Below are 27,490 nucleotides of genomic sequence, written 5' to 3'. Positions count from 1 at the left end.
GCATACATGTCTCCCGTTAAGCAAAGTACAGTGAATGGCACATTTGTTGCCACCATGACAGGGCTTTACTCCAGCTTGCATGCCACGAGAGACTTTTACTCTGGAAAAAAAAAACTCCTATGGAGCCATTCTGATTTTGTTTCAAATTACAAGTTAAAAAAAAATATTATTCTGATGTATTTACAAGTAATGTGGGTTTTAGTGAAAAGTTATTTGTTCAATCTTGAAGCTTCTGCTGACCAACTGCAGTTCATGTCTGACTTTTACAGACTCTCTCTGTCACTTCACTGAGCCTCAGATGCGAGGGTTCTTCACATGTTTTGGTCCAGGTGGAAATGTTTATCATAAAGACATCTAAAGAAAGAAAAAAAAAATCCCTGCACTATCAGTTCATACAGTTTCTGCTGCAAGAAAACATGCAACCCCTGTTGATCCTTAGCACACACATATGTTTGCCAGTGGCCTCAAGCACGGCTCTAGTGACCATCACTACTTGTCCATCCAGTGCTCCTTTGCAAACGCCACTTGAAGTTGCAGCTGTAGTTGGAAGCAGATATTGACCCTGTTTTGTATGAGCACAGGTCTGCCTTAAGGGTTCAACAGTTTGAGCAAATGGGGAAAAATAAGGAAAACCAGTAAAACAAGACTGAATTTGTATGACAAATAAGAGAAAAGTTGCTAAAGTTGTATAACTGTGCAGATGCAGTAAAAGTTGTAAACTAAAGACGATAGGAGTGATAAAAGGCATTCTCAAGCAAATATTTGTCTTGTTAACATCATATATTGTACTTTATTGAGCTATGAATCTGGTGTAAGTTGCACTTTAACAGAATGTGACTAAACATCACTTATTAGATCAAAGCACTGGAAAGATACATGTTATGGTTTCAAATGATTTACAGGAGTATCCCATGCTGCATCTGTCGCATACCACACTCCCATCGTGATACACATCTTTGTAGGTTATTATGATCAGGATTAATGCCAAGGAAGGCGTGTTTGAACCCAGTGATGTCTATAGGCCTAAATCATCAGCTGTACCTCCACAGCATGTCATGTAAATCTTCCTGTTCTCCCACTTTGTCTCCCACCCTGAAAGCATCATTTAGTTACTACCTCCCTCTAGTGGAGTTAGTTTGTAATAAGCGTTTCTTTTCAGTGCCCAGCAAATACACTGCAGCTTTTTTGGGGGGATTTTCAGATGCTTAAACGTAATCTTACACTTCAACCACATAATCCACCACCAAATTACTGACACTGAGAAAACTGAGCAGCACATTTTATGTCTTAATAATTGTTTGCAGTCTGTTGGCAAACTCGCTGGCAGCCATGAGATGAGCTTATTGCCCTCTGCTGGCAGTCTTTCAGATTGCAGTTGTTTGACATGTTTACATTCCTTTGTATTGTTAGTGTTCATTATTTCTGCATATAATATGTTAGTTGTTTACTGATTGTTTAAGTACTATACTGAAGTACAGTTTGGAGGTACTTGTACTTGATTATCTCCATTTCATGTCTTTTCAGATGAAGATTTTACAGGAAAACATGTCTATGAGCTGCTAGCATTTCCACCAAAGAGACAGTTCCCATTTTAACCTCTCAGATGGTTTAATTAAAACATACAAAGAGGTGAGCTTATCCAATATTTCATAACAAAAGCTAAGGCTAGGGAAAAGTCTAAAAATGAATACAGATATGTGACTTTTTCCCCATTTATAATCTCATGAGGCCTCAGATTAATTTTAGGGTGGCGACCACTGGTCTAAACTGTACATGAAGCAGTTAAATGTACAGCTCCACCTCAACCAGCTACAACAACAAAACGCTGCTTACACATTAATGCATCAGTATTAATGTGTAATTATTAGTATTAGTATTTAATAACATGTCAGTAAAAGAGAACTTTTTATATTTAAAGTACATTTTGCTGATAATACTTAGTAGGACATGGAATGCAGGGATTTTACTTGTAATGGAGTATTTTTTTTATTGTTGTGTTAGTACTTTTACTTGAGTAAAAGGGTATTTCTCCCACTGCTGGTTGTATGTGGATTCTCAATGTTTGTGTGTATATGACCTTTCCCATACTTGGACAGGACAGGGTGTTTCTTTCTTCTGCTCTTTTGTTATTTATATTGTTGCCAAGTATTTAAAACGAGCACCACTATTCTTGTCTGCATTTCTTGGCTGCATCATCTACTGCATCTCATATCCTTCTGGACAAAAACGTACAATACAGTTTTAATTTGGCAGTTTTCCCTGTTTCCATACAGACCTGCATCTTGTTTACGTGTGCATTTCATCACATACAGTGAGAGGACATGACTTTTTTTTTTTAACTTTATAAATCATTTATTGAAATATAAATCATCTGAATGTACATGATGTAAAATAATGAAACGTAGTATTAAATCATCATATTGGGTGTGATTACCTATAATTACAGATACTGTACCGTCAAAACAAAACATCACTCATCTGCGGCACAAACATTCACATCCACGCTGCTTTAATTAAACGTCTAAAGCCAAAGCAAGACTTTTCTCCTATTTCCTCTGTTCAGCCCGGCCAACTCTTCTGCAACAACCAAAACAAAATGGAAAACAACAGGAAAGTGCAACAACTGATCGCAGATTATATCACAGTCAACAGACAGAGGCAGTGGCATAGCTGGTACAGTAGCTGGAAGATACTGAGGATTACAAAGAGTCTACACATAACTGATGTATGACATCAGATCAACATGAATCTCTAGTTCACCTAGTGTCTTAGTATAACTAGAACCTGCTAATAGACTTTAAGACAGTAGATAAAATATGGGACTGGCGAACATAACCTGCTAGTAAAGCACTGCTATTGAATCTAATTATTTTTGTTGCCATACTATCATGTTTACTGACACGATGAACTGACTTTTTTTCTTTTATCCCATTTATCTTATGCTTTGCAGATTTGTAAGGGCTAAACTGACTAATACTACCCATGTCTTACATTACACACGAGAAAATATGAGTATTTCTCATGCAACTTTCTAATCCACAAATATTGACTCTACGCGTCCACCATGATGGCAAATGTTGAAGAAAATGTGTCATATTTCCTTTGTTGTAATGTTTTCGTCAGAAGTATTGGCTTCACTGGGGTGGATAAGGGTGCAGAAGCTTAATATGTGCTTATATAAAATACTTTGAGTGTTATCCCAATAATTCTCTCTTATAAAACAACTCTGGATCTATTTACAATACAATCATACTTCACTTTGTTTATCAAAGCCCATGTGACAAATATGGCTGAGGTCTTGTCAGGGATGAAATCTGAGAACATGATGTTGGATTTGGGCAAAAGGGTGAGACACTGCAAAGATACACGCAACTCAAAAGCTCTATTTCCATAACCATATAAACAGCTATGGTCAATATCTACTCGGTATTCACAAATAATACATGTTTACATAATGATGAAGTAAAAAAATAAATTTGAATTACTGCAAGTATTTAACCACTGAAAACATTATATGATCATATACAGAAAAAAATGCACATAGTCCAGATTTTGTGCTTTCAAATCCAAGTATTGCTACTGATTGTGCCAGCATCAGGTGCTTCTCTTGCAGCAGGTGAGTGTGGGGTGAGTTTACCTGCCAATGCTGTTGCTAGTATTGGACTCATCTAGTTTAAATAGTGCATCTGTAGTGGTTAAATATATATCATACAAATGATATCCTGTAGTGTTCGTTCATTTAGAGTTGCTGACCAACGCGTTTTGATTTGTCCCTTCTTGCTTATATTGCTGTTAAAAGAATGCCCGCTAGAAGAAAGCCCCGCTAATTAATCTCTTTTTTTTCTGTTTTGTCTAGATACATCCAACTCACAGGCTCACTGGCTGTGGTTCTCTGAGTCCTCGATGTCACAATTTTGTCAATGCTCACTCACTCCTCCAGCCCAGCAGGGGGCACTGTCCAGGGAGAAGTAAAGGGCGTACCATGCCATAACCACAAACTCATCCAGACAGTGAAGTGGTTTTGTTCTGTCCTCTGAAAGGGCGATCGAGGTGGAGGAATAGCGGGGCTGGAGGGTAGACAGCAGAGTCTCTGGCTGATGTACAAGTTCGTTCTCTAGTTCCTCGTGTCCTTACACCCCTTTTCCTTGCTGCTACTGCTCTACAGGCCGGGCAGTTGTCACAGAAAGCTGTCCTCTACCAGGTCACTACAGTCCAGACACATCTCGTCCAGCAGCGTGATGTCCTCCAGGGTCTCACCCTCGCGCTTAGCAAAAGTGGAGCTGCTGGAGCCCGTCTCGATGGCGCTCTCCTCGGATGTCTGAGAGCTGCAGGGGACGTGAATAACACAGCTTAGTGCCATCTCTGGTGCAGTGCAGACAGTGGAATACAGTAGAGGTGAGTGTTTGCTCCTCTTACCTGTGTCTGTTCCTCTTTCCATATTCATCATCAGATACGGGGTCCAGGTCGGGGAGGGGAATGATGTAGCCACTGTCGGAGCTCAGCCGCTGCTCATCGAAGCCGCTTTCCCTGTCCTTCAGCTTGCCCTGGTTCTTGTAGGTGATGCCGATGTAGGCGTCGTCGTTTTCCATGCACACCCGAGTCACGGCGGGGTGGTCACTCTTCAGGAACTCGTGGTTTACCCTCTCATAATGCTGAGAAGACAGACAAACATAAGAGTTAAATGCTGTTAAATAGTGGAAAGAGAAGAAGAAATCACATTTATCTTGCTCCGCAGAGCCACAGGAGAACAGTGGTATGAGCGTGATCGCTAGCTGTGCTGCCAGCTGGATGGTGCGATCCAAACTGAAGATCACACATCCTATCCAGCCAGAGGTGCTAAAACAAGGGCTGGTTCCTACTCTGCCCCCAGCCATTAAAACTCTGTGAGGGAGGCAGAGGCAAAGCTGTTTTGATGTGCCATGTGTGGTGTGGAGTTTAATGGGGTAATTTAGGTTGGGTGGTGGTGGAGGCGAGAACTGGGGCTGCGTCATTACCCAGACCCAGGCGAGCCGCTCCGACATCCAGCTGCTGCATTTGCACTCTAATCACTTGTAGGTTTGTGTTTTACAGAAGCGCAGCGATCCCACAGACACACTCCTAATGCACTCTCAGAGGAAGTGGAAGAGGTTTTAAATGAACGCGGTGCTACTTTAAGAGTGCATTTAAATTATTTTCAACCTCTACTATGCCGGGCAAAAAAAAGTCTATCATCAACAATGCATAAATAAAGAGGGGAGCACTCTGTGGAGGTCCAGCCGCGAGGTCAAGAATGAGAAGCAGTAAACTGAAGAGCAGGGGTTAAGAATCCAAAACAGTCTGAGGATGTGAGAGGTCACATGGAGACTCACCCTCTTGTAGCTGGAGGGCAGCAAAGAAGCTACAGTATCACTCAGACCAAGGAAAGAAGGCCTCTTCTCTGGCTCGCTGTTCCAGCACTTCATCATCATCTCATACCTGCAAAAAGCAAAAACAGCCAACATTACCATGGAGAACAGTACAACCTGTCCCGCACCTTGTAATTTTGCCATGACTCATGTCAGCCACACATGTATATCACCGCTTGGAAACAAACTGTTCCCGAGCTTACAGCCCAGTACATTCCTCATCTGACACGACGTGACGGAAATTTTATGTCACACACAGCAACAGTACAGTCGAGTGTGAGTGAACACGTACACATCGTGAGGCGCGTGCTCGGGTTTGGACATCCTGTATCCACTCTTGATCTTGTTGTAGAAGCTCGAATCCACGACCATCCCTGGGTAGGGGGTGCCACCTTCAGACCAAAACATGCGCTCATGAGTTCACCAAATAACACCAGACTCCAGTTTTTTTGTTTCTTTAACAGACATGTGCAGGAGGCTCACCTAAGGAGAATATCTCCCAGAGGAGAATGCCGTAAGACCAAACGTCACTGAGAGTAGTGTACAGGTTGTCAAAAATACTCTCTGGTGCCATCCACTTCACCGGCAGAAAAGTCTGTGTGATGACAAAGAGGAAATCTTTGATCGCACTTGCAAAACCAGTGTAGAAAAGCATAACAAAACTGAACTTTTGGTGTGAAGTAATGCATGAACAGACTTACACTCCCTTTGGAGACGTAGTTGTTGTCATGCATGATGTCTCTGGCCAGTCCAAAGTCACAGATCTTCACTATCTTGCCCTGAGACAGAAGGACATTCCTGGCTGCGAGGTCCCGATGCACACACTGCACAAAAGACAAAAGAGACAGTAAGCAAAAGTGATAAGTGGCTCTTTGCATCATGCAAAATTGTTCCATGTCTTCCCAAACCAACACATTCTGCTCCCACAGCTACTGACTGCATCTATTTCTGTTTATATTTCATTTCAGCAGAGTTCATTTTTAATGCCGTTTCATATTGCTTTATAAAGCATGGTCTTTGTGTAAACATGCCAGTTGGAGGGATGGCTGTGACCACTGTATATTTAGGGATAATAACTATGAAGCTGAATGAATAGCTTCTGGCTGCAGTGTGTGCCTGCCTGGTAATTCTAGCCCTGGCTGTGCTGCTACTATATTCAGCCCCTGGCCTCTCTCCTGAGTGGGCTCAGCAGCCTTCACGGGACTGCTTATCACACAACCGCTGATCTCCTCGGTCCCCCTTCTTTGGCCGGCACAGCTGTCATCATACAGGACACCGTCCATCAGTGCAGTGGGAAGCAGGGGAATGTGAGGTGGAGGAGCCTGTGTTGTGCACGAATCCCAGAAATACAAATACATCACTGTCAGACTTACATTTTTAGAAGCCAGGAACTCCATGCCTTTGGCCACCTGGTAGGTAAAGCTGAGCAGGTCGGTGGTGGAGAGGCCCTCGTTCATGTCGTCCGACAGCAGGTTGTCCATCTCGCCCTCTGGTTTAGAAAACACACACACACAAAACACCACAAGGCAGTCCATGAGTATATGTTCACCATGTATTGTAAATATAGTACTGGCTGCTCAAACCTGGCTTTTACTAATGGCAGGGAGAAACCGGGCATCATTATGTGTGTGCTACAATTATCCTCTCCATGTAATTACAGGGTTGTACCAGTCCTAAATTCTGACAAGGGTGTACCCCCTCAACCAACACTGACTCAAACACAGCACTAAAGCCAAGCAAGTGCACACCACCAGCCCAGAGAAGAGTGAAAAGGAGGACAGAGCGCAGAGAAAGAACCGCGGTGCATACCACTTGAGCCTTTCTGCGAGGGCGGGTGGTCGTAGTTGGACCTCTGGATGTCTGAATACTTGGAGGCATTGCTCATCTCCAGCATGGGCACATACTGAGTGTTGTCAGCCTGCTTCATATCCATGTAGTCTCCTTTGCTCTCGAAGGACAGGATCACATAACTGCTTTCAAACACCAGAGAGGAATGTTGTTAGCGATGAGGCGAGGACAGGCTGTGGGAATACTGAGTCATATATACACCTAAGGTGAAAATACATTATGTTATGATCTTATTCTTATGTGTGCGTGTGCCCTTAAAGCCTCTCACTCCCTCTGGCTGAGGTTAGAGGAAGATGTGGTTGAGGCTAACATAGTAGCCAGGATTAAATCATGTTATGGTCATTTTGAGGTGTGGTCAGTGTGAGTCATCCATCAGCATAGATGAACCTCAGAGAGAGAGAGAGAGAGGGGGGGGGCTGCTTTTCCACCATGAACGTCTGGGCAGACAGAATTAACAGGTATCTCCAATACAATGCAATTAGTCTGAAAACTGAGACCACTTCAGACTGCAATTTGATTGGGTGAAGACACCAGACAATCTCCTCTGCCATGGAGAAAATGGCGATAGAGTTACTGATTTAGGGTAGGGGAGAATGTGTGTGTGTGTGTGTGTGAGACAAAAGTGTGTAGCTCTTTGTCCTTTCTGTAACATTTTCCAACCGCGATAAGAGTCTGAATTACAAGGTTAATTCAGGGTAAAAATAGAGCATTTGAAATGGAAATGAATGAACACAAATATGTGGCACCTCCTGCTGCTCTCGTCTGCAGGGTTGATTCCAAAGATATCCAGCTCTTTCTTATTCTTCTCTGGGTTCAGGCTCAGGAAGTTCTCCCTGTTCTTGTGCAGGTAGTTGACCAGGTCCCCGTAGAAGCAGTACTCTGTGATAATGTAGATCGGGCCTGGGAACAGCACAACAAAGCGGTGCATCGGCGTCAGTCTGCGGGCTAATCTTATCAGCGCCTCATAAAGGCTAAAAGCACAGTCAAGAGGGCAAGCCTCCACTTTCCCATAAAAAGGCTATTAAAATACCACACCCACCAAGAGCAGAGACAGGGCTGTCAATCTTTTTTGGCTGGTAGAGCTGTAAATGTCTACAACTGCCAATTTTGAATGAGTGTGTGTATGTATGTGCGTGTTTTTGGTTGTGTGAATGTGGGCGGTATTGTATGTGTCTTTGGTGACCAAATTGTAAGGGAAAGGCAACAATGGTTAATCTAAGCTGTTATTATACAGTATGTGTTTGCCTATGAATCACTTTTTGTCCCCAGTGTGTGTGTGTGTGTGTGTGTGTTTATTATTCACCTGACTTGGTGCAAGCACCCAGAAGGTTAACAATGTTTAGATGAGGTCCAAGATGAGTCATAATCTTCAATTCAGACATCAGGGCTTGTTTCTCACTGGAGCGTGCTGTGGCTGAAAGAAAGTACAGAAACCATGACTATCATCACACATATTCAAACCGCCAACAAGCCAACCAACCAACCATGCATTCAGCCAAAACCGCCTCCTTCATCTGAATTCTACAGTTAAAGTCGCATTGTCCTGTTCTAAAAAAAGTGTCTTTGTTTACTCTGTGGATTCTGATATCTTCCTTTTCCATCACTTCGCACCGTCGCTGCCCCAGCAGGTTTTGCAACAGTTGAATAAAATCAGCTTTCAGGTGTTGCTTCACTTGCATGTTTCAGTTTTTCTCACAGTCTAGTATTAAAGGGGTTAGCACGCCTAATGTTTTGTGCCACTGATTGAATTTTATTGTAGTGTTTTAGAGGCTTGTCAAGTTATGACAGCCCCCCCCCCCCCCCCATCTAAGAAAACTTAAAAACACGATTTAATTCTTAGGTTATCATGTCACATATTCCTCTGATCTTTTTCACTTCCAGTAGCAACATTAGCTGCCTTCACCTAACACCGGTATTAAGAAACATGTCAGACGAACGTTAGCGGCATCACTGTCATTTCTTGTCAGTTATTATCTGTTAAACTCACGTTTCAGCATCTTCACTGCCACTTTCATGACAGGTTGAGAGCGACTGAGTCCATAGGCGGTGCCCTCTACCACCTTCCCAAAGGCTCCAGAACCCAGGATACGACCTGAGAAAGACACGCAGACATGGGATCGGTTATCAAGGAAGAAAAACAAAGAACCTGCACAAACACACACATGCACTTTGGATGCCTCTGCTTTCCCATCTGTGACTCCTTCAATGGCTGACTGTCCTTGATCGCTGAGTCAAACCGATCCCCAGCCAGCAAACCCCTACTGCTCAAGCCAGATTAGTTTATCACAGCCTCACTTCAAAGACGGAGCGAGACATCCTGACCGGAACATCCCTGCAGGGAGGCTGCAGAGCCACCAGCAGCAGAATACAGTATTAGCACAGTGAAAAAGGCAGTCAGCTTACCGAGCACAAGTCTGTCACGGGGGAATTCCCATCTGGAGTCGTAGGGAAGCTGCATGGGATCCACATAGATGTACTCATGGCCATCTGGGCTCACAGACTCGATGACCCTCCAGCGGATCTCATATCGTGGTTTCTGAAAGACAGAGGCCATTTGGAGGACGGATTAATTAACCTTTGTCAAGTCAAAGCTGGTTGTTGGACTTGTTACTAGGTCTCATATTTGGCTTTCTAGACCGTAGTCAGTTGTCCTTAACAGTAACATGCCCTCGGCTTTGTAAAATCCACCTACAGATACAGTTTTATTTATGGGCTCAGAAGACATTTGCTTAGGTTTGGAGTTTGAAGTTTAGGCTTTATCTTGTGTGGTTAATTTGCTCCAAAAACAAATTTTTCAAAACTTTTTCCCTTTAATGTAAACACTGAAAAAAGAAGGAATGGGTGAGTGAGTGAATGAGTGACTGAGTGAGAATAAATGCAGAATGACAGCAGCAGTACCTGTTTCCAGATAACAACCAAGACAATGAGTGAGATGATGACAATGACCAGGAGCACCAGCACAGCAGCAGCTACAGTCAGCTCAGGGTGGGGGCCTGTTCAGGAGGAGAGCCAGTGGTCACACACGTTAGATGGAGTGCACATTAATCACATGGATGCAACATGTGTCTGCTGTAACGACAAATGAAATGTTTGCAATGAAATATGTTCTGTCAGAAGAGGCTGTTAAATCTGTAGGGTGGCCAGATTACTAGGCCCCAAAAGGGCCCAAAAGGGCCTAGTAATCACAGGGGGAGGTGGGGGATGGGGGAGGAGACCAGGCTCTGGCACGGGGCGAGTGAGCATAGAGGTAGGGGGTGAAAAGCTCATCTGGAAGGACCAAATGGCCTAATGATCTCTGGCTTTCCTGAATTGCTGTCACAATAAGAGTCCCTTCCTCAGAGCCCCTGTCAGCTGTCTCACCGCAAACTCATCTTCTGACAGCTGCTGCAACACTGACAGCACTAACTGAGCCCTGAACACAGCCATTCACAAAGTCTGTCACACTCCGAGTGTCAGAAACAGAAGGAACTGAAGAGGAAAGAAGGTGAAAACAACAACATCAAATGTCAATTCAAAGCTGGGTTTAAAAAAAAAAGAGAAAGGAAAGTTGCTTCACAGCAAATGTGATGAAATGTGTGTTTTCTTACCATTAGACACCAGTTTGACCTCCCTGGTGACAGCAGCCATTTCGTTCCTAGCCAGGCAGCGGACCGCCAGTGTGTTTTCCAGATGACCAAACATGACCTGGCTCTCCAGGTTATTCTCTTCATCGATGCGGGAATCCACGGTGATCTCCGTGGAGTTGGTGGGGAGGGGGGCCCAGGAAGATGAGTCGTTCGCACAGCTGGATGGGAACAAAGACATGTCATCAATTCAAGGTGTGTAGGGACAACATGGATGTAGATGGAGAAGTCTGAAAGCAAATGAATGTTGTACTGAAGAAGACTGAACTTACTGTTTGATGTTCTTGCAGACGAACCACTCCACCACAGGAGTGGGCTGTCCTCTGGTGATGCACACCACAGCCTGACCTGTGGCTGAGCCATGGTGGATGTCCATCAGCTCCACAATGACTGCAGGCACTGAGACGTAGACCGACAGAAGGGGTAAGCATAGAAAGGCGTGTGGAAATAAGCGAGAAAAACACAAACTGCGTCTGGGGCTAAACAGGTTGTGAGATCAGTATCTAAGGAAATTAAGGTAAAGAATGGCTTTGCTTCTGACCTTTGACCTCCAGCATTAAGCTAACATCCTGACTTTGGTTTCCATTCTCCACTCGCATGGTGTAGTTCCCGCTGTCTTCCTCTTTGGCCCGGATCAGGGTGAGAGCACTCATGTAGCTACACAGAACAATAAAGCCAGAAACAGTCATAACCACGCGGTCATAGAAGTTCACATTGCACTAAACCCTAATGACAGACCCACCAGTGTGTGGGAATGTTACTTTCAGCTTGTCATTAGCCCTGCTGTCATTAGAGGAGCCTGGAGGAGAGTCTCACCTGGTCTCACTGAGCTGCTGGAGGCTGGTGGAGATCTCCGCTGTCACATCACTGAGTGGGATTCCATCTTTGAGCCATGTGACGCGAGCAGTGGGGAAGGAGCTGATTTCAGCCCTGAACTCCCGGACCTCATCCAGCTCTGTTGATTCGTATTCTCCAAACTGCGGCGAGATGGACATAAACTCGCTTCCTGTTAGAAAAGAGGAGAAGCCGGCAGGCAATCAGCGATCCCTCATTGCTGCAGGGAAAATAAGAATTAATGCCACATGCTTTGTATATTATGTAAACAAAATAGAGCTTTCATACCAAAAACTCTAATAGCTAGCTGCCTCGTCTGACTCTCATTGCTCATAATATCCGTGATGGAGCAAGAGTAGATGCCGCTGTCTTTGGTTGAAGCATGGGGGATCATCAGAGTGTAAAGGATCTCCTGATCCTTCTTATTCTCATGCACTGTTTTGATAGCACGATTAGCCTGTCAAAGAAAAACAGGTACTTTGAGTTTGAAACTACCTAACACTCAGGCTTACAGCAGCAACTTCTGAGAGACTAAAACCAAAGCACACAATCAGTCAGAATTATCTTTAGTACTGTGTAGGAAATCTTGTGCCCCCACCAGTTTCCCTGGGTATTTCCAGTGGTCTTCCAGAATCTCAGGTCCCCGAGCCAGACAGGTGACTGTGATGGTGTCTCCGACCAGCAGAGCAGTCCGCTTGGCTGTGAGCTCAACGTGTAGAGCACCACCTTGAGATACGACAGGTGACAGCGTTAACATGTCTGTGTCGGGGTAGAAATCCGTGGAGCTTACAGATCAGATTTGAATCGTATAATGCCTCTTTTTGAACGACGTTACACACATCTGCTGACACAGATGCACACATTCACAAACATGTGAACACACACCTGCCCAGCCGTGCACAATGAAGTCCTCGCTGATGTGTTCCTCTCCATTTATGAGGGCCTTACAAATGTAGGTTCCAGCAGTGAATACCCCCAGAGCGCCCCTCCTGCTGTCATAAACGCTCGGCACGGGCTGCTGGGTGTCGGCGTTAAACAGGGTCACATTGGCGCTGGGATCAGTCACTCGACACTGAATCTCCATCTCCTCATGGTCGGACAGGACATGGTTACCAAAAGGCACCGGCGACGGCACAAAGGGAACATCTGGATCTGAGTTGGGGTAAAATAAGTTTTAGACCAGATAATAAAGTAAAGTAACAAAAACACACAAACACAAAGCTGCTGTGCACCGTGTACCTGGCACATAGATGTAGATGCTGCTGTCCTCTGTCTCCTCAGTGTTATTTCTGCTGTAGAAGCACGAGTAGTAGCCCGTGTGCATTGCAGTGGCGCTGTCCACAGTGATGGATGTGACAAACAGGCCGCTGTTGTCCTCCTGCACTTGCTCGACCACATCGAGAGGCGTCTCCCAGGCGAGCTTGGCCTCTCCACGGCAGGTCAGGGTGAAAGGAGTGTGGAGGGGCACCACCAGCTCCTCCATCGGTGGCAGCAGCACAGGGGCTGAGGATGGTGGGAACGTCAATGCAGTGGGGGCTGAAAGAAACACATGTACAGCGCTCAGTCATAGATTCTATCTGTCTTTCTATCTATCTATCTATCTATCTGTCTGTCTGTCTATCTTACCTTTCACTTTAAGGATAATGGAGAACTGAGCAGTACGAGAGCCACTAAGGACCGTGATGGTATAATTCCCATTGTCTTTCTCCAGAGGTTGCCGCAATGTCAGAATGCTTTGATACCTGTGAGAAGAAAATTGACAAATACTCGTTATTTAAATGAATAGTTGATATTTTGAGAAATACTCTCATTTGCTATAGGGAAGACACAGCTAGCACCCAGTTAGCTTAGTTTAGCATAAAGAGTGGAAGCAGACAGAAACGACTAGCTTCTGTCCTAAGGCAACAAAATACACCTGCACATCTAAAACTCCCTGATATGTGATTTGTTTTATCTGAAAATGTAAAGTTGATCTGTTGTGGTTTTACAGATGTTATAGATCATTAGTGCGGGAAGTTACAGTTATTTCTTTAAATTATTCCTTTAACCTTAACTAACTGTTGTCAGACCTCACATTGAAAGGCCTTATTCATTAATCTCTTAACAAATCACAACCATTATTCTCACCGGTTCCCTTCAAGGTGGCTTGTTTTGGTGAGGATATAGTAGTTCCCTTTCAGGGGTTTGCCATCTTTCAGCCAAGTCACTTTGGGAGCCGGGTAGGCATTGATGAGAATGGTAAACTCGGTCTCCTCCAAAAGGCTGACAAACTCCATCGGTAGAATCCCACTATGGTCCAGTGTCACAAAGGAATTCTCCTCTGAAGTAAGAAACAGAATGAGAAAAGACTGAGCTGCTGATTGTGGATGAAAATGGCTAAAGAAATGGATTCAGTGAGTAAAAACAGAGGGACAGCAGAGTAAGATGAGGGCAGAGTGACAGGGAGGGCTGAGGTGAAACAAAGGCCTGACACACACACACATCTGTTGAAGTCATCCCATAAAACACAGTAGCTGATGTTGAAAGCAGAGGTGAAGCTTTACAGTCGGACGGTGGATAATGACTTCCACACACCGCTAAAAGCAGCTCGTGCACGTATGCGAAACCACGAATAATTTACCTGAACGATGATGAGAGTATTAAAAGTGGATTAAGTGACTGTAAGTCAGTGATGTGAGCTCTGTCACGCTATTACAGTTCTGCCGAAGGTATCCAGGACATGTTTCTGGACTTACCGAAGACACTGACGGCCACGCTGCTGGCTCTGACCTCTCCGCTGATGTCGTGGGTGATGGAGCATTCGTAGGTGCCACTGTCCTGAGAGGTGGCTTGTGGGATACTGAGGGTGTAGATGACCCGGTCAGGAAAAGCCTGTTTCGTCTGAACTGCGTCCACAGCCTATAAGAACAGAGGAACAGCAGGGGTTTGAGATCCTACTCACCGGAACAGAGGAAAGGGTGGGTAACAGGATATTTGAATTTCTTAACTCTCAGTGTTTTTCCACTTTACAGGTACGTTTTTAATATATCAGAGTCAGTGTGTCGTTCAGCTGAAAGGCAAATGGTTAAAACACTTGTGGGGCCACAGCAGATAAATCAGGATCACAGAGCCTTTTAAAAGCCTGTAATTGCAACTGAGACCAAAACCAGGAGTCAAGAGTCCTGCGTTCCTGCCCTCACTGTCTCTGGAAAAGGGTTTAGAGGAATTCCATGCACAAAAACAGACATGTTCTATAAATTAAGAATCAGAAAATAAATACAAACAAACATAAATTGCACATGAAACTCTTTCAGATCCTTGCTCCTGCAACACTTCACATGTTTTGCTGTCTGTCATGTGCAGACAGCATCTGTCCTACACGTCTCAAGGTCACCAGGGTCAAAGGATTTACTATCCTTTTTTCCCCTCTTTTGAACTGCCTCCTTCCCTCAAGCCATTTGTGCTGAACTTTAACTTCCACGTCAGTGTCTTTCGCATGGGGTTAGCTGCAGCAGGAGCTGTTTGGCTGACTGTCCTCATAATGAAGACATAACATTCAGTTACTGCTTTCCTAACACATACTTTGTAACCACTAAGGGCCATTCTCAGAGCTATATTCCACTTGCCACTGCTAGGTTTAGGTCCAAAACCATTATTCGCTAATTTAAGGCTCAGTGCTGCTGGGTAGGAAACGACATGGAAACATGACAAGGGGATGAAGGAAATAGTGCAGCACAGACAGGACGGGCGGATGAAGCCGTAGAGGAGACTAAACTGAAAGCAGGAATCAAAAGAACTGCATTCTTGCCTGTTTCTTAGGGTGGAGCCACTGCTGCCGAAAGCCCAGCCCAGCGGGAGCGGCGCAGGTGATGTTGAAAGGTTGCCCGGCTCTCACGTTTTCCTCACTGGCTTTTACTTCCACATCAAAATCCTCCATATCCACGGGGGCTACAGGGAGACCACCAGAAAGCAGATATCAGCGCCGTCATCCCACATGTCCCAAGATAGTGACAACTTGATTACCATGAGCTCATTCATCATCGAATGGTGGCTCGGTAGGTCGTCATTACTCACACACACACACAGAGTGAAAACAGACATGTTAAGTCATCTCCCCCTGTGATAATGACATAATGTCATGCCTCTCATGCAGTGAGATCACCCTGCAGCCTTCTCATGGTAAACAGACTTGGTTAGTGTTTCCAGCTGTGCAGCTTTTGAATCTTTATCCTGTCACTTTAGCGCTTTTTCAAAAGAAATGCACAATAGTGACTTTACTCTTACTTATTATAAATTGTTTAATTCATGAAGACAGTACACATTAATTACATGTAGTGACAATCTGCATAGATTCACTTATCTTCTCATATCACTCATCAATCTATGTTTATGTCAACTTACCCACAGCTTCCACGGCATAAACAACACTTCTGACCGTCTGGCCACTGACAGTGGTTTCACACTGGTACTGCCCAGGAGAGAGGCTCCCGAAGAAGCCCGTCTTGCTGTCGTAAAAGGCAGATATCACCTCTCCACTGGGGACACTCCTCAGGGTGACGTCTAGGTGAGGGTCAGATACACGGCAGGAGATGGGTTCTCCCATGTCCACGGGGACCACCGAGTTATCAGGGGTCTCTGGAACAAATGGGGCCTGGGGATCTGGGGAGGTGTGGGGGGGAGAGGAATGAGGTCACACTGTGCAACTGGATATGGTTGGAGTGAAAAGCATTACTGCCATCACCCAGTATGCTTATACTTCATTTCATAGCTTCCATATATTTTATTCTGACGCATATTTGCTGTTTTTTTTAGACTCTACATTCTTTTAAAGCGAGACTAAAGAGGATATAACACTGTGTTCCTCATGCAAATGAAAGTTTACCTCATCAGCTGTAAAACTCAGCAGCTCAGAGGTTTTACTGCTACAGCCTTACTTCGTCTGGCGTGACCAGTAAGCTCATGTTGGCTAATGCTGACATGCGTTTGCTGATTTCAGACAGTGTTGTGTAACTGATGTTGCTGATAAGTTATTTCTCTAACTTTATGATTGTTTTCCGTGTTTTAGAATTTGTTATTATCCCATAATCACAACTTGTGCTGAATAGTCACAGTTTAAATTTCCACAGGCATCATGAGGGAGAAGCATGTTCACCTGGCACATAGACATATATTTCCGCGTCATCCTCCTCTCTCCTGTCGCCCTCCTCCTCCTCCTCGCCCTCCTGCTCCTGGGTTTCATAGTCACACGTGTAATAGCCGGTGTTTTCCACCGTTGCGTTGTAAATGAAGAGCGTCGCCGTGTAGTATCCCGGATAAACGAAGGTGTTTTCCGGCAGGGGATCCACCCAAACCACGTTCCTTTTCCCGGTGCAGCTTATGTTGAACACGGAGTTGGGCTGCAGGATGAACTCCTTTTCATTGGACACAATGGTCGGTGGCGACAGCCCGCAGGTAACTGAAAGGCAGTTTTGAAAACATTAGTTAAAGCTGTGGGAAAAATTAATTAATTAATTAAAAAAGAAAAAAAAAAAAAAAAAACAGCTTTTTTTTTTTTACATGCAGATTATTTTACCTACCTGAAACCAGCACCAGCAAAATACCCCCAAAGACGACATTCGTCCTCACCCCATCCATGACTATGGATGTTCTGGCCTATAAAGACAGAGAAGCAACTTATTTAGTCAACAAGTCCGGAAAACACTTTTTTTTTTTGGTCCTTCCTGATAAGATACGATACCACTGTCTCCGCTTTTTAAAATCACATTTGACAACATTACTATTTAATCAATAAATCAATAGCTTATTGACTTCTTGATGCCCTGTCGAGCCCAGCACGCTGACCCCAGCAACTCAGGCCGTAATAACCGCACAAAGAGTTTAACAGCAACTCTAATGACTTGTGGTTCTCCCGCGTCGCTTCAATGCTGAACCGGGAGCCATGTTAAATTTATCACAGGGATACATTAATTGTTATTAGTAAAATGAGGGTGCACGATAACAAGGCAGCTGGGGCAGGATGGAGAGGACAGGCTCCTCTGTCCTCGCTGCAGCGCTCCAAGTGAACATGAGGACTGTCGGTAGAGGGCGACACAGTCCACTATATGAGGGCATCGAGCCTCCTCACCGATCCCATCGTTTCCAGTTTGCCCATTCCACTTTCTAAAGTTTTTGTTTTCGTTAAACTGAAGGGGAAAAAAATCACCTTTTGATTTTTTTGACTTACGAAATTTGGGGGTTTGAGTCTAAAGTGCGATTTTTCCTATTTAACCTTTCTGTTACTGGGCCAACCATGTGTTTTTCTAAACGAAGGACGCCTTATTGAGACACTGTCAGGTTTGGTCCTGACTGGTCATAACTCATCACACTGTCATGTTTAATGTTTTCACGGAGATCTGCAACGGACATCCCTCTGGTCTGCTGCTGGATCCGGGTTTTCATCAGGGGCCCCGGAGAACAAACCCAGTCTGTTCCTTCTAAAATCACCCAGCTCCACTTCACGGATTATTCGATTTTAAAAACTTCGATGTTTAATCTGTAACTCTTGGTTGTGTTTTTTTTCCCTGTTTCTCAGATTTCTTCAGTATCCTCGGTGTCTATCCACAGTGTCCCCAAACAACAAAACTTGGCCCTTGCAAAGCTTCCTGTGGCTGTCCGCTCTGGCTCACCCAAAACGGGCTAAATTATCCGTGGGCAACCTGGGTTTGTTAACTCTATAATTAGAGGACCGACTCCACACATAACTGCATACTCGCTTGGGAATCAGTTGACAAGATGCTTAATCCGTTTTGACGTGTTTGCGCATACGCCTCATCTTAAACAAATTCAGTAAGGGATTTTTTTTTCCCAATTAATTTTTTTTTTTTTTTTTTTTTTTTTTTTTGCCTTGCCTTGGCTTGGCTCCTCCAGCCACTGTGCGTAAATCTAACTAAGCCTGGAGTGGCAGTCAGGACTGCTCGCATGAACTCCTCTTCTTTTATTCCCCCAGTCTCCCAACAAGCGACTCAACATATGTGGCAGATACCAGATGCATGGCTCTGCTGGGCTGGATACATTTGAGCAACAGCTGATAACGCTTGTCTCAACTTTGTGCCCTGCACGGATGGTTCAGTTCCGCCTCAGAAGGCTGATTTCCGTGGAAATGTTTGTGGAGAGACCGTCTACATGGGAGCATTGAGCAATAAGTGCATCAGTGCATTTTTTTTTAAGTTTGGAGAATCTTTTGTCTAAATATTTGAGCAATTTTAAGTAGTATTCCGGCGCAAAATCCCTCGATGACCCAGCAGGGTAGGTGGTTCATGAAGAATGCGTCGTGGCTCCAAAACACACTCAGTTCTTCTTTTCCTCCCTCTTGAATCCATTGAGCTGCAGCTCTGCAGCCTCAGACGGATTCATTCCAGTGTCGATTTTCCATTTTAATTCCTCACATTCCACGGGCAGACGAGAAAACAATGTGATGCACAATTTCCAATGTGTTTCCCATTAAATGCCAGGCAGCATCCCACAATGGTGCCTTCAGTCTCGGAGGTGACACCTCCAGCTGTGAGGCCGAGACCGAGCGCTTTTATCCAGCAGAGTCAGCCACCTCTCCCTGCTCGGCGTCCAGGGGGGTGGGGTGGGGGGGACCATATGGTGCACGGGGAACCGACATCTAATCTAAAAAATGTCATGCATTGCCTAATGCAAAAGTTGCATACAACTTGCAGGCCTGCAAAGCATTCCCATTTTAGTGAATAAAACTTCTCAAGAAACTTTTCCAGAGCTACCGCCTAAAATGAAAACGCTAATGTTATAATTGGATAAACTAATTAAGACTGCAATTAAACTCCCGCTAGACCCACAGAAAAGGAATCCATCATAGATTCGCCTCGCTTTATGAGACCCAAAAAAAAAAAAAAAACTTTTTAAAAGACTGGAAATTTTCAGTCATCTTTTTGATTCCAACACAACCTTTTCTATTACCTTTGAGTTATCCCCTCTTTATATTCCTTTCGTGTAAGTATATCCACAGTGAATTGGTCGCTCCAAAAGGCGCAGTAAGGGTCCTTTGCCGCGGCTATAATCCTCAGAGATCCTGCGCTGTGAGAGCATATGTGCGACCCTCTGTCCGCATCCACTACCGCCCTCACAACTGCGCTCCAGCTACAGCGACCTGTAACTGATTCAATGTTACAGTCCACCCTCCTCCTCCTCCTCTCCTCCACCCCCCTCCGAAAAAAAGTAATCATCTGGCTCAAAGTAAATAACTCTCAGGAAATGACCACCCCCCTCTCCTCTCTTCTAGCGTTGGACCCCTTTTTTTCAAAGTAAGAGTCTTGTCGCGGGTGAACATGCAGATGAATGTCCCCGCTGAATCGAGGGGATGGAGCGGCATTTTCACGGGGTTCTGTTCGGATAAGAGACTGTTTGGAGGAAAATGTAAGTCTGGTGTGTATTCTGAGGAACTTCTGTTGCGTCTAATGATGTTTTACTTCCACAAGTTCCCAACAGTGTTCTTGTTTTGTGGCTGTAATTGTTGGCGTCAGCAAACGTTTTCACCAACTTCCAATAAACAATTTGTTCTTATTTTTTTACAGCTTTCTTGCGGGTTGCATGGCAGCGTCGCAGTGAATGGATACAGTTCATCTGCATCAGACAGAAAGTGGGAACGGTGGAGTGAAGGTCTCATAGAGGGCGCTCCAACACCATCATATCACAAGCCACATCTCTCTCTCTCTCTCTCTCTCTCTCTCTCTCTCTCTCTCTCTCTCTCGGTAAAAGACACACACACACACCTTACATTTTGGTAAAAGAAATTAGATAACCATCAGGATAGTTCTTCCTTGTTTACTGGCACACATGCGTCAGCTGTTTACCGAGTCCTGAAGCACCGACATTTTTTTGAACTCCACCCCCCCCCCCCCCCTTTTACCCCGGGGCTCTCCTGGTGGGCAGCAGAAGAATAATGGGTCTCTACAAATCACCTATCTCTGGGCACAGAAGCGGGGCACCAGTCTCTTCATGGAGCAGAGCCCCGGGGCCGATGTTCACCGACCCCCCCCCCCCCCCCCCCCCCCCCCCCCCCCAAACCCCCTCCTCCTCTCCCAGCTCCATCCAGCAGCTTGGCGCAATTACTTCCACATGTTGCCGAAAGAACAGTGTCCTTGTTCTCCAAACAAAGGATCTCAACTTCGGAAGGCTGAGCTTACCTCTGGCCGGTCTGAGGTTCCCTGCTTTTATTTTTCACCAAAAAACAGGTATGGCTGTAACAAAACTACACCCAGTAAATTGCTGTTTTAGAGGCAGTCTTGAAGCCAATGTAAACCATCTACTGAAAAAAAAGTTTTTTTTGTTTTGAATGAATTTTGCATAATGTAAGTCAAATATCGGCCTTCAATAAAACGTAAAAAGTTGCTTTTTTTACAGTTAAAAAATGATTGTGGCGACGCGGGGCCACATATTTGTGTTTCCTCTGGCTCAGTGTATACCCGATTCCTCCGCTCAAGCCCGGCCCACATACAGCATGACTGTCAGATGCTACTTCCACATCTGGACCAATTCTGACACACACACAGAAAATCTTCCTGGCTGTCAGCCAGCACTGGAGGATAACAGCCGGAATCGGCCCAGATGTGAAAGGAACTGGGCCACACTCGGGCCGAGCATCCTGGCAAATGCTGTCCCAGAAGTTTCACTGTACTATGTGGGGAGTCATTAAGAAGAATCCCCAAATTATTGCTATTAAATATCACTGAAGAGTTCATTGAGTCACAACAGGTATGTTCTTGACAGTGTGAGATGCTGAAGCACTTTTATGATCCATGCAGGTTCCATCAAATACGAGTACCGTGTTCCATACGTGATTCTTGGACAGTCTTAAAATTGTTGCAGGATGGAAGTGAATGTATTTGCAGCGGCCTGATTAAACTACTGCAGTCAGGATGTTTGCAGTCCTCCCTCGAATGGCTCTTCTCCCTATCAAGGTTACTCATCCTCTGTCTGTTGGCCCTGCCTCCATTTGTCCACCAGGGGGCTTTGGAGAAATTGGAAAGAGTGATAAAATAAGTATCTACTCTAGCATAGGTTGAAAGGAAGCTTATCAAAATGGAATTAAATATTAAACTGAGTCTATTGTATAATTTCGACATGTGGTTTGTCCATCCTGTGTCTATAATACAGGCCTACACCCGGGGAGCAACAGCGCCCTGACCGGAGAGCACCAGCGCCCTGACTTGCCTCGCGCCTGTAAGCTACCTTATTTACAATTTAATTAATAGATGACAAAGTTGATGTTGTGTAGTTCAGTCTTGTTGCTGATCAAGTCTGCGTTTGCCAAAAGTTGTCAGTCAGGTGAAACGCTCTGATCAGGTCCTTCTGCGAGCTGCACGTCTATGATTGTGACAACGTAAGTGGCCTAAACAGATGTCGACATGCACCACATCATGTCCTGGAGGCCGATAGATGTGATCGGTCTTTGAAGATGACTCCAGGGGGCGGACGGTGGCCTTCGGGCGGCGGCCCCTGGGGGAGCTGTCCAGCGTGCTGAAATCTCGCGTTACCAGTCTAGATTGAGTATCTATCTATCTAAATAATGAATACATACATAAAAATAATTCTTCCTCCTTTCATTTTTATACTTTCCTCAGATACTTTTGAGGCCTTGCGAGGAGCCACTTTCTGGCCATTCAGCCATCAACCGTAAATATGGGTGAGGGATTTTTTTTTTAATTTTTTTTACAGTACAAAACAACAGCAATGACTACTAAATCGTACATCCCAATAAATGAATAAATACAGCCGTAAAAAAAAGAAAAGCCGTAACAGTACCAGGCTACACAGACACCACGTTACCCAACACATTACCAGTTTCCAAAAACCACTTAAACACTGTAAACTACTGTAAACACACTGTAAGATGAGTTGAAGTCATTTTACTGCCTAAAGCACTTTTTTTGGCCTCATCATATGAAGGACAGCAAAACAAATTGGCATTATTTTTCGTACATCAACACAAATAAAATAATAAATAAATTCGCTGGTGTTCCTGTGGCCGTGACTCTCCCTGAGTGTGAATGTACCTGAATTTGTTTATGCAAAGAGAGATTTACCCACTTGACTTTTACTTTTGAAAGGTCGCCATTATGATGCATTAACAACCCTCTCTGTTCAACACACACACACACACACACACACACACACACACACCACACACACACACACACACACACACACACACACACACACACACACACACACACACACACACACACTCACACCTAAAGAGAAAGATTAGCCCCTCAACACTGTGACAGGCAAATTAGACTCCTCAATTATTCACAAAGTACCAAATCCAATTGCCTAAATGTTACACATTTCCCAGCTTGGTCCCCGGAGAAACCTGTGGCTTGATAATAGGAGGCCATCATCACTTTAAGAAACACTGTACAAAAGGGAAAGAGCTTCCTCTTCCAGGACTCTTCACAGCGAGATATTTAGATTTAGATCAGAGCTATAGGCCGCATGTATGGAGGATGGATATTGCGCAGTTGATTCATAAACAAGGCGGACGTCTCTACAGGGACAGGCAGCGCTGCTCCCCTCTTTTCTACACTGGCACTTCAGCTTCTTCGAGCCTCTATCTCTCCGCATGAGACAGCAGCTGCAACTGGCTGAAAAGCGCTCTTATTAATTATCTTTTGTCATGCGTAATTGCCACATTTTCAATAGTGGCTGAGGCCTGACGTTTTTGGAGTGGTCTCGTTTTCCTGTGCATTAGTAGGTATATAGCCTTTTCTTTCTTTTTGAAATTTATATTCCGCAGTCTCTACGTTGCGTTGTTGTAAAGTGTTGGGAGTTAATGTGATGGCAGGTTTTAGTGAATGTGACAGAGACACCCATTCGGCCCGGACAAACAGATCTACTCTCAAAAGAGCTTCAGCCCATTATAATGGCCTTAGAGCCTGAGATCACGTCCTCTGGGGCTGAAAAATGAAGGAGGAGGGGGGGGGGGGGGGGGGGGGGGTCTTACTCAAAACTGCGGTTTATTCTATTGTTAATCGCTTAAAATGCTGCATTTGGTCTTTCACACCTGCAAGGGAACTCTAATTCGATTAATAGGAACTTCAATATATATTCATTAGATGGCTTTCTCCCAATAATATATGATCACCAGCGGGATGTGAAAGGGGATCATTTATTCCCGCTCTGAATGGGTCTGTGTGAGACCAAAACTTCACCTGCTTCCCCTCTCAATTAGGAATGTATCCCAAACTCTGACAGAAACGAGTTAAATTAGGCGTCAGCTAATTTCCAGTGGCCCCTCCCTCGTAATCCCTCCTCAGAGTCTTTCCATTTGAGCATGCCCCCTTTAATTCACCATAAGTTGAAAGGTTCAAATAGTGCCTAATGAAACAGTGACTAAATCGTTCTCTCTCCCTCGGAGGAACCCTGTAGCTGTCTCTCAAAGCTCTCTGAGCACACAGCCGTCGGGGGTCTCCGGCTAAATGCGAGTCCCAAGGCAGGACAATCTAACCTGTCAAAGCCTTTGCCCACTTCTATATATCCTTGTTCTGTGGTTTCAAGCAATAGCAGCATAATCAACCAACGTGGGACCGAAAACGCAATTAAACTCGTTTTGGACAACGAAAAATCTTTTCAAAAGGGACCATTAATGGACTATTGGCTGCTCCCCAGGGGCGTTATCGGGTACCCTTTTGTGGTCAGATCTAAGGAGAAATTACAGCTACACTTCATATAAGCTCACTCCATCCATTAGAATTAAATAGCTTATATCATGTAAATGGAGCTCTGCTGCATAATGTGTCCAAATAAAATACGCACAGTGATCACTGGGACATACCGGTCTATTAAACATAACACCAAGAGTGTAATAATGACAGCTTAATAATATCAGCTTAATAATCAGAGCTGTCAGCTGATAGAAAATAGTTGGAACGGTTGTTTTGCGAAACCTGTTGTGATAGATAACTGCGCTTATAGTGGATGTGCTTTTATGTAAAACTCCATTAATGCAGTCCAATAAAAAGCTAGCTCTGTGAAATCTGAAGTTTTTGTTGAGACAAATTGATTCAACTGTTTTGTCAGTTTTTAGGCTCGAGTTAGTGCTGGTGTTTTATCCACTCACATGTACATCTGTTTAATATATGAATATATAGTGACACTGTTCTATTTTGCATATATATATATATCAGAAATATAATATATACATTATATTTCTGATAATCAATATATTAAATTGTAAATAGAGTATTTGCAGAATAGAATGCAAATACAAAAAGGAAGGAGAATAATTTCTCTGACCCGTTTTGATTGTAATATTTGCATTTGAAGCAAAAATATATATATTTTTTTCAAATTCTTAAAAATAGTAAAAAAAAAAAAAAAAAGTAGTATTAGATTATTTGTTGTTACAGCTGAACACACCTTTGATCATAGTAAGTCAATACATCGGAGTTCTTGGGTCAACTCGTCACGTTTATTACAATAAATACAGATATACATAGTTTACAAATTGTTGCTTACAGGTACCACACAGGTTAGGCCTATAGTTTTTCTAAGGGCTGTCATTACCACACAACCTCACTGACAGTGATGGGATATCGGGCGATAATTGGAAACATTTACTGAGGATAATTAACTAGACTTGGGTGAGAACCCTGGAGGGATCAAAACACAGCAGCCTGTTACAACATACAGTCATGTTTCCAGATATTTCAAAAACAGAAATTCACGTGTTTTCCTTTAATTTAACAGCAGAATAAAGGTGAAGTGAAGAACAACTGACATTTTCAACACTTTTCAGACTTGATTTTTTTATTTTATTTATTTTTTTCTTGGATCAGACGTTGCGTGATGCCATAACCCATGACTGTAGCAGGGCAGAGTAAGTGCCAGCAGTGAGAAATTGGGGAGTCGTGTGACTCTCAGATGGGTGACACCTCTTTCTCTTCCGTCGCAGAGGCAGGAGAGAGAGACTCCTCGTCCTCTGACCTTGAATAGTCCGTGTGGCCGCTTGTGCACTTGCAACCGCTGTGTGCGCTCCTTTGGGTGGCTTTGCCCTCCTTCTTGTGCTTCACCCTGCGGTTCTGAAACCAGATTTTCACCTGTTTCTCTGACAGGTTCAAATACGTGGCGATTTCGATTCTTCTGAGTCTTGAAAGATACATGTTCGTAGAAAACTCCCTTTCAAGTTCCAGGAGTTGCGTGCTTGTGAAAGCCGTGCGCATCCTCTTGCCATTCTGCAGGTGGCTGCTCTCAGAGGCGCCTGTTGGAGAGAAAAACATTCTTTATGTCAGACGTCTAATTTCTTATCATCACTGTAAATCTGAACTCCGTCAAAGAAGGAAATGGCACAAAATGTCGCGCGTAAATCAACGTGCGTAAAAGCCGAGCGATGGCATCAAATGTAATCACCTCAAGGTGCATCATGAAACGTAAAGCGTAATCAAACAGGTGCCGAGCACTGTGAGCAAACGGGTGCTTACCAATAGCAAGACAGTGATATCTCCTGGGATCTGTGACGCTGAAGGTGGGCGTGCAGACAGGTGTATGTCCCGGGTGCGCGAGTGCCGGAGACTGCTGATGCGCTATTCTCTGACAGTACTGTGCCTCGGCTCCTGGAAACTGACTCTTCAGCATGGGGATTCCGCTGCGGGAAGAGTGGATGTGGGACGTGACGCACAGCGGGCAAACACAGAAAGTCCCGTTTTTCCTGGACGGGCACACCGGAGCCGTGACCGTCATTACGCTCGGAGAGTGCATGCTGATGGGTATAAGGAAGTCTTGTCCCGGGTGCTCAGCCGGTCCCGGTCGCACCGTATCCTTGATTATTAAAGAATCGACGTAAAAAGACCTCGACATGACTGCGCCTCTGGGAAGTGTTATCGCTCCGTGGGCAAGACGCTAGTTGTTTCTCATCTGAACCCCTCGGGATCTCCAAAGGTGCTTATGTTTGATGGTTCAACAAAAGGGACCCCGAAGAGGGTTGGCCCTGCAGCGTCACCCACGTGCGTACCCGGCGGTAAGGGTTTATACTGTCAGCGACCCAAACCACGTGACGTCTCCCCGGGCCTCCAATCACAACTTGCAGATTTACTCTTTTTATCCCCGAATTTGGAAAAGTCCTGGACACTAGAGAAATATAACCAGCCACCGTTTTTGATCTTGTTTTAATTCATTTTATTTTTTCAGAACTATTTGCACAGTTCATTCACGAAATGACCAATGATCATTTTTAATACTGAAAATTTTAAACAAAGCCTCAAAAAAAAAAAAAAGTTTTTTTTACATGTCATTTGGACATAGGCTATCTACTATTTTATAAACTCAAATCACCCAGTAACACTACCATGGTATTAAATATGCATTAAATAAATCAGATAAACTAGAAACAGCTTAAAGAAAAACCTGTCAGAACAGCCGCAGTGGAGACTGAAACAGAAATAAACTGTGTAGGACTTCTCTTGTTCTAATATAATAATTTCTTTCCAAGTTTCCAGTTAAATAAATGTGATTAAATCATTATTCCTCTTTTCTCCAATTCAGCTCTGAGATCAGTTAGAATTGGCTTACTCCTTAAAATTATTGCATAATAAGTCTGTCATATAAATCAAAGCTATATGATGGACTTTATCCAGACCTACTTTTATTCAATAATCGATTTATTTTTTCTGCAAATGCGATTTGAGGAATTGTGCACGCGACTGTAAGCACTAATTGCTTTGCAGCCTAATCATACTTTGAATCCGGCTGGTCCAGGTTTCACTTCCAGCAATTAAAGAATTATGAACTGATGACGAGTCTGGGCTGCGGTTATTTGATGGCGAT

General features: G+C 44.2%; 2 protein-coding genes across 2 annotated transcripts; both read right to left on the bottom strand.

Moving 5' to 3' along the window:
• Positions 1–3,728: 3,728 nt before the first annotated feature.
• pdgfra (platelet-derived growth factor receptor, alpha polypeptide) lies at positions 3,729–19,784 on the bottom strand. Its single transcript, XM_041040885.1, has 29 exons — positions 19,628–19,784; positions 17,245–17,320; positions 16,821–17,123; positions 16,070–16,327; positions 15,477–15,616; positions 14,425–14,587; positions 13,817–14,009; positions 13,316–13,431; positions 12,929–13,225; positions 12,575–12,841; positions 12,288–12,415; positions 11,978–12,146; positions 11,672–11,861; positions 11,397–11,512; positions 11,128–11,254; positions 10,820–11,016; positions 10,131–10,225; positions 9,636–9,768; positions 9,220–9,324; positions 8,536–8,646; positions 7,979–8,132; positions 7,194–7,354; positions 6,758–6,873; positions 6,086–6,208; positions 5,868–5,979; positions 5,677–5,776; positions 5,349–5,454; positions 4,417–4,652; positions 3,729–4,325 (listed from the first exon to the last, which is right to left on the bottom strand). The coding sequence occupies exons 2-29, from the start codon at positions 17,300–17,302 to the stop codon at positions 4,178–4,180; spliced, it is 4,422 nt and encodes a 1,473-aa protein (XP_040896819.1). The 5' UTR covers positions 17,303–17,320; positions 19,628–19,784; the 3' UTR covers positions 3,729–4,177.
• A 5,803-nt stretch (positions 19,785–25,587) lies between these two features.
• gsx2 (GS homeobox 2) lies at positions 25,588–26,524 on the bottom strand. Its single transcript, XM_041040791.1, has 2 exons — positions 26,149–26,524; positions 25,588–25,928 (listed from the first exon to the last, which is right to left on the bottom strand). The coding sequence occupies exons 1-2, from the start codon at positions 26,522–26,524 to the stop codon at positions 25,588–25,590; spliced, it is 717 nt and encodes a 238-aa protein (XP_040896725.1).
• Positions 26,525–27,490: the final 966 nt, after the last annotated feature.

Source organism: Toxotes jaculatrix, chromosome 6 (assembly GCF_017976425.1).
Source record: "Toxotes jaculatrix isolate fToxJac2 chromosome 6, fToxJac2.pri, whole genome shotgun sequence".
Classification (NCBI taxonomy): Eukaryota; Metazoa; Chordata; class Actinopteri; family Toxotidae; genus Toxotes; species Toxotes jaculatrix.
This window is presented reverse-complemented; position numbering and strand designations above follow the sequence as displayed.

Excerpts from the sequence above, each read along its gene's own strand:
- pdgfra (XM_041040885.1), bottom strand. The coding sequence starts at position 17,302 with ATGGATGGGGTGAGGACGAATGTCGTCTTTGGGGGTATTTTGCTGGTG. Across the intron at positions 11,017-11,127 it reads GTCTGCAAGAACATCAAACA|CTGTGCGAACGACTCATCTT; the intron begins GTAAGTTCAGTC and ends GTTCCCATCCAG. Across the intron at positions 5,455-5,676 it reads GAGCACGCGCCTCACGATGT|GTATGAGATGATGATGAAGT; the intron begins GTACGTGTTCAC and ends TGCTTTTTGCAG.
- gsx2 (XM_041040791.1), bottom strand. The coding sequence starts at position 26,524 with ATGTCGAGGTCTTTTTACGTCGATTCTTTAATAATCAAGGATACGGTG. Across the intron at positions 25,929-26,148 it reads ATATCACTGTCTTGCTATTG|GCGCCTCTGAGAGCAGCCAC; the intron begins GTAAGCACCCGT and ends TCTCTCCAACAG.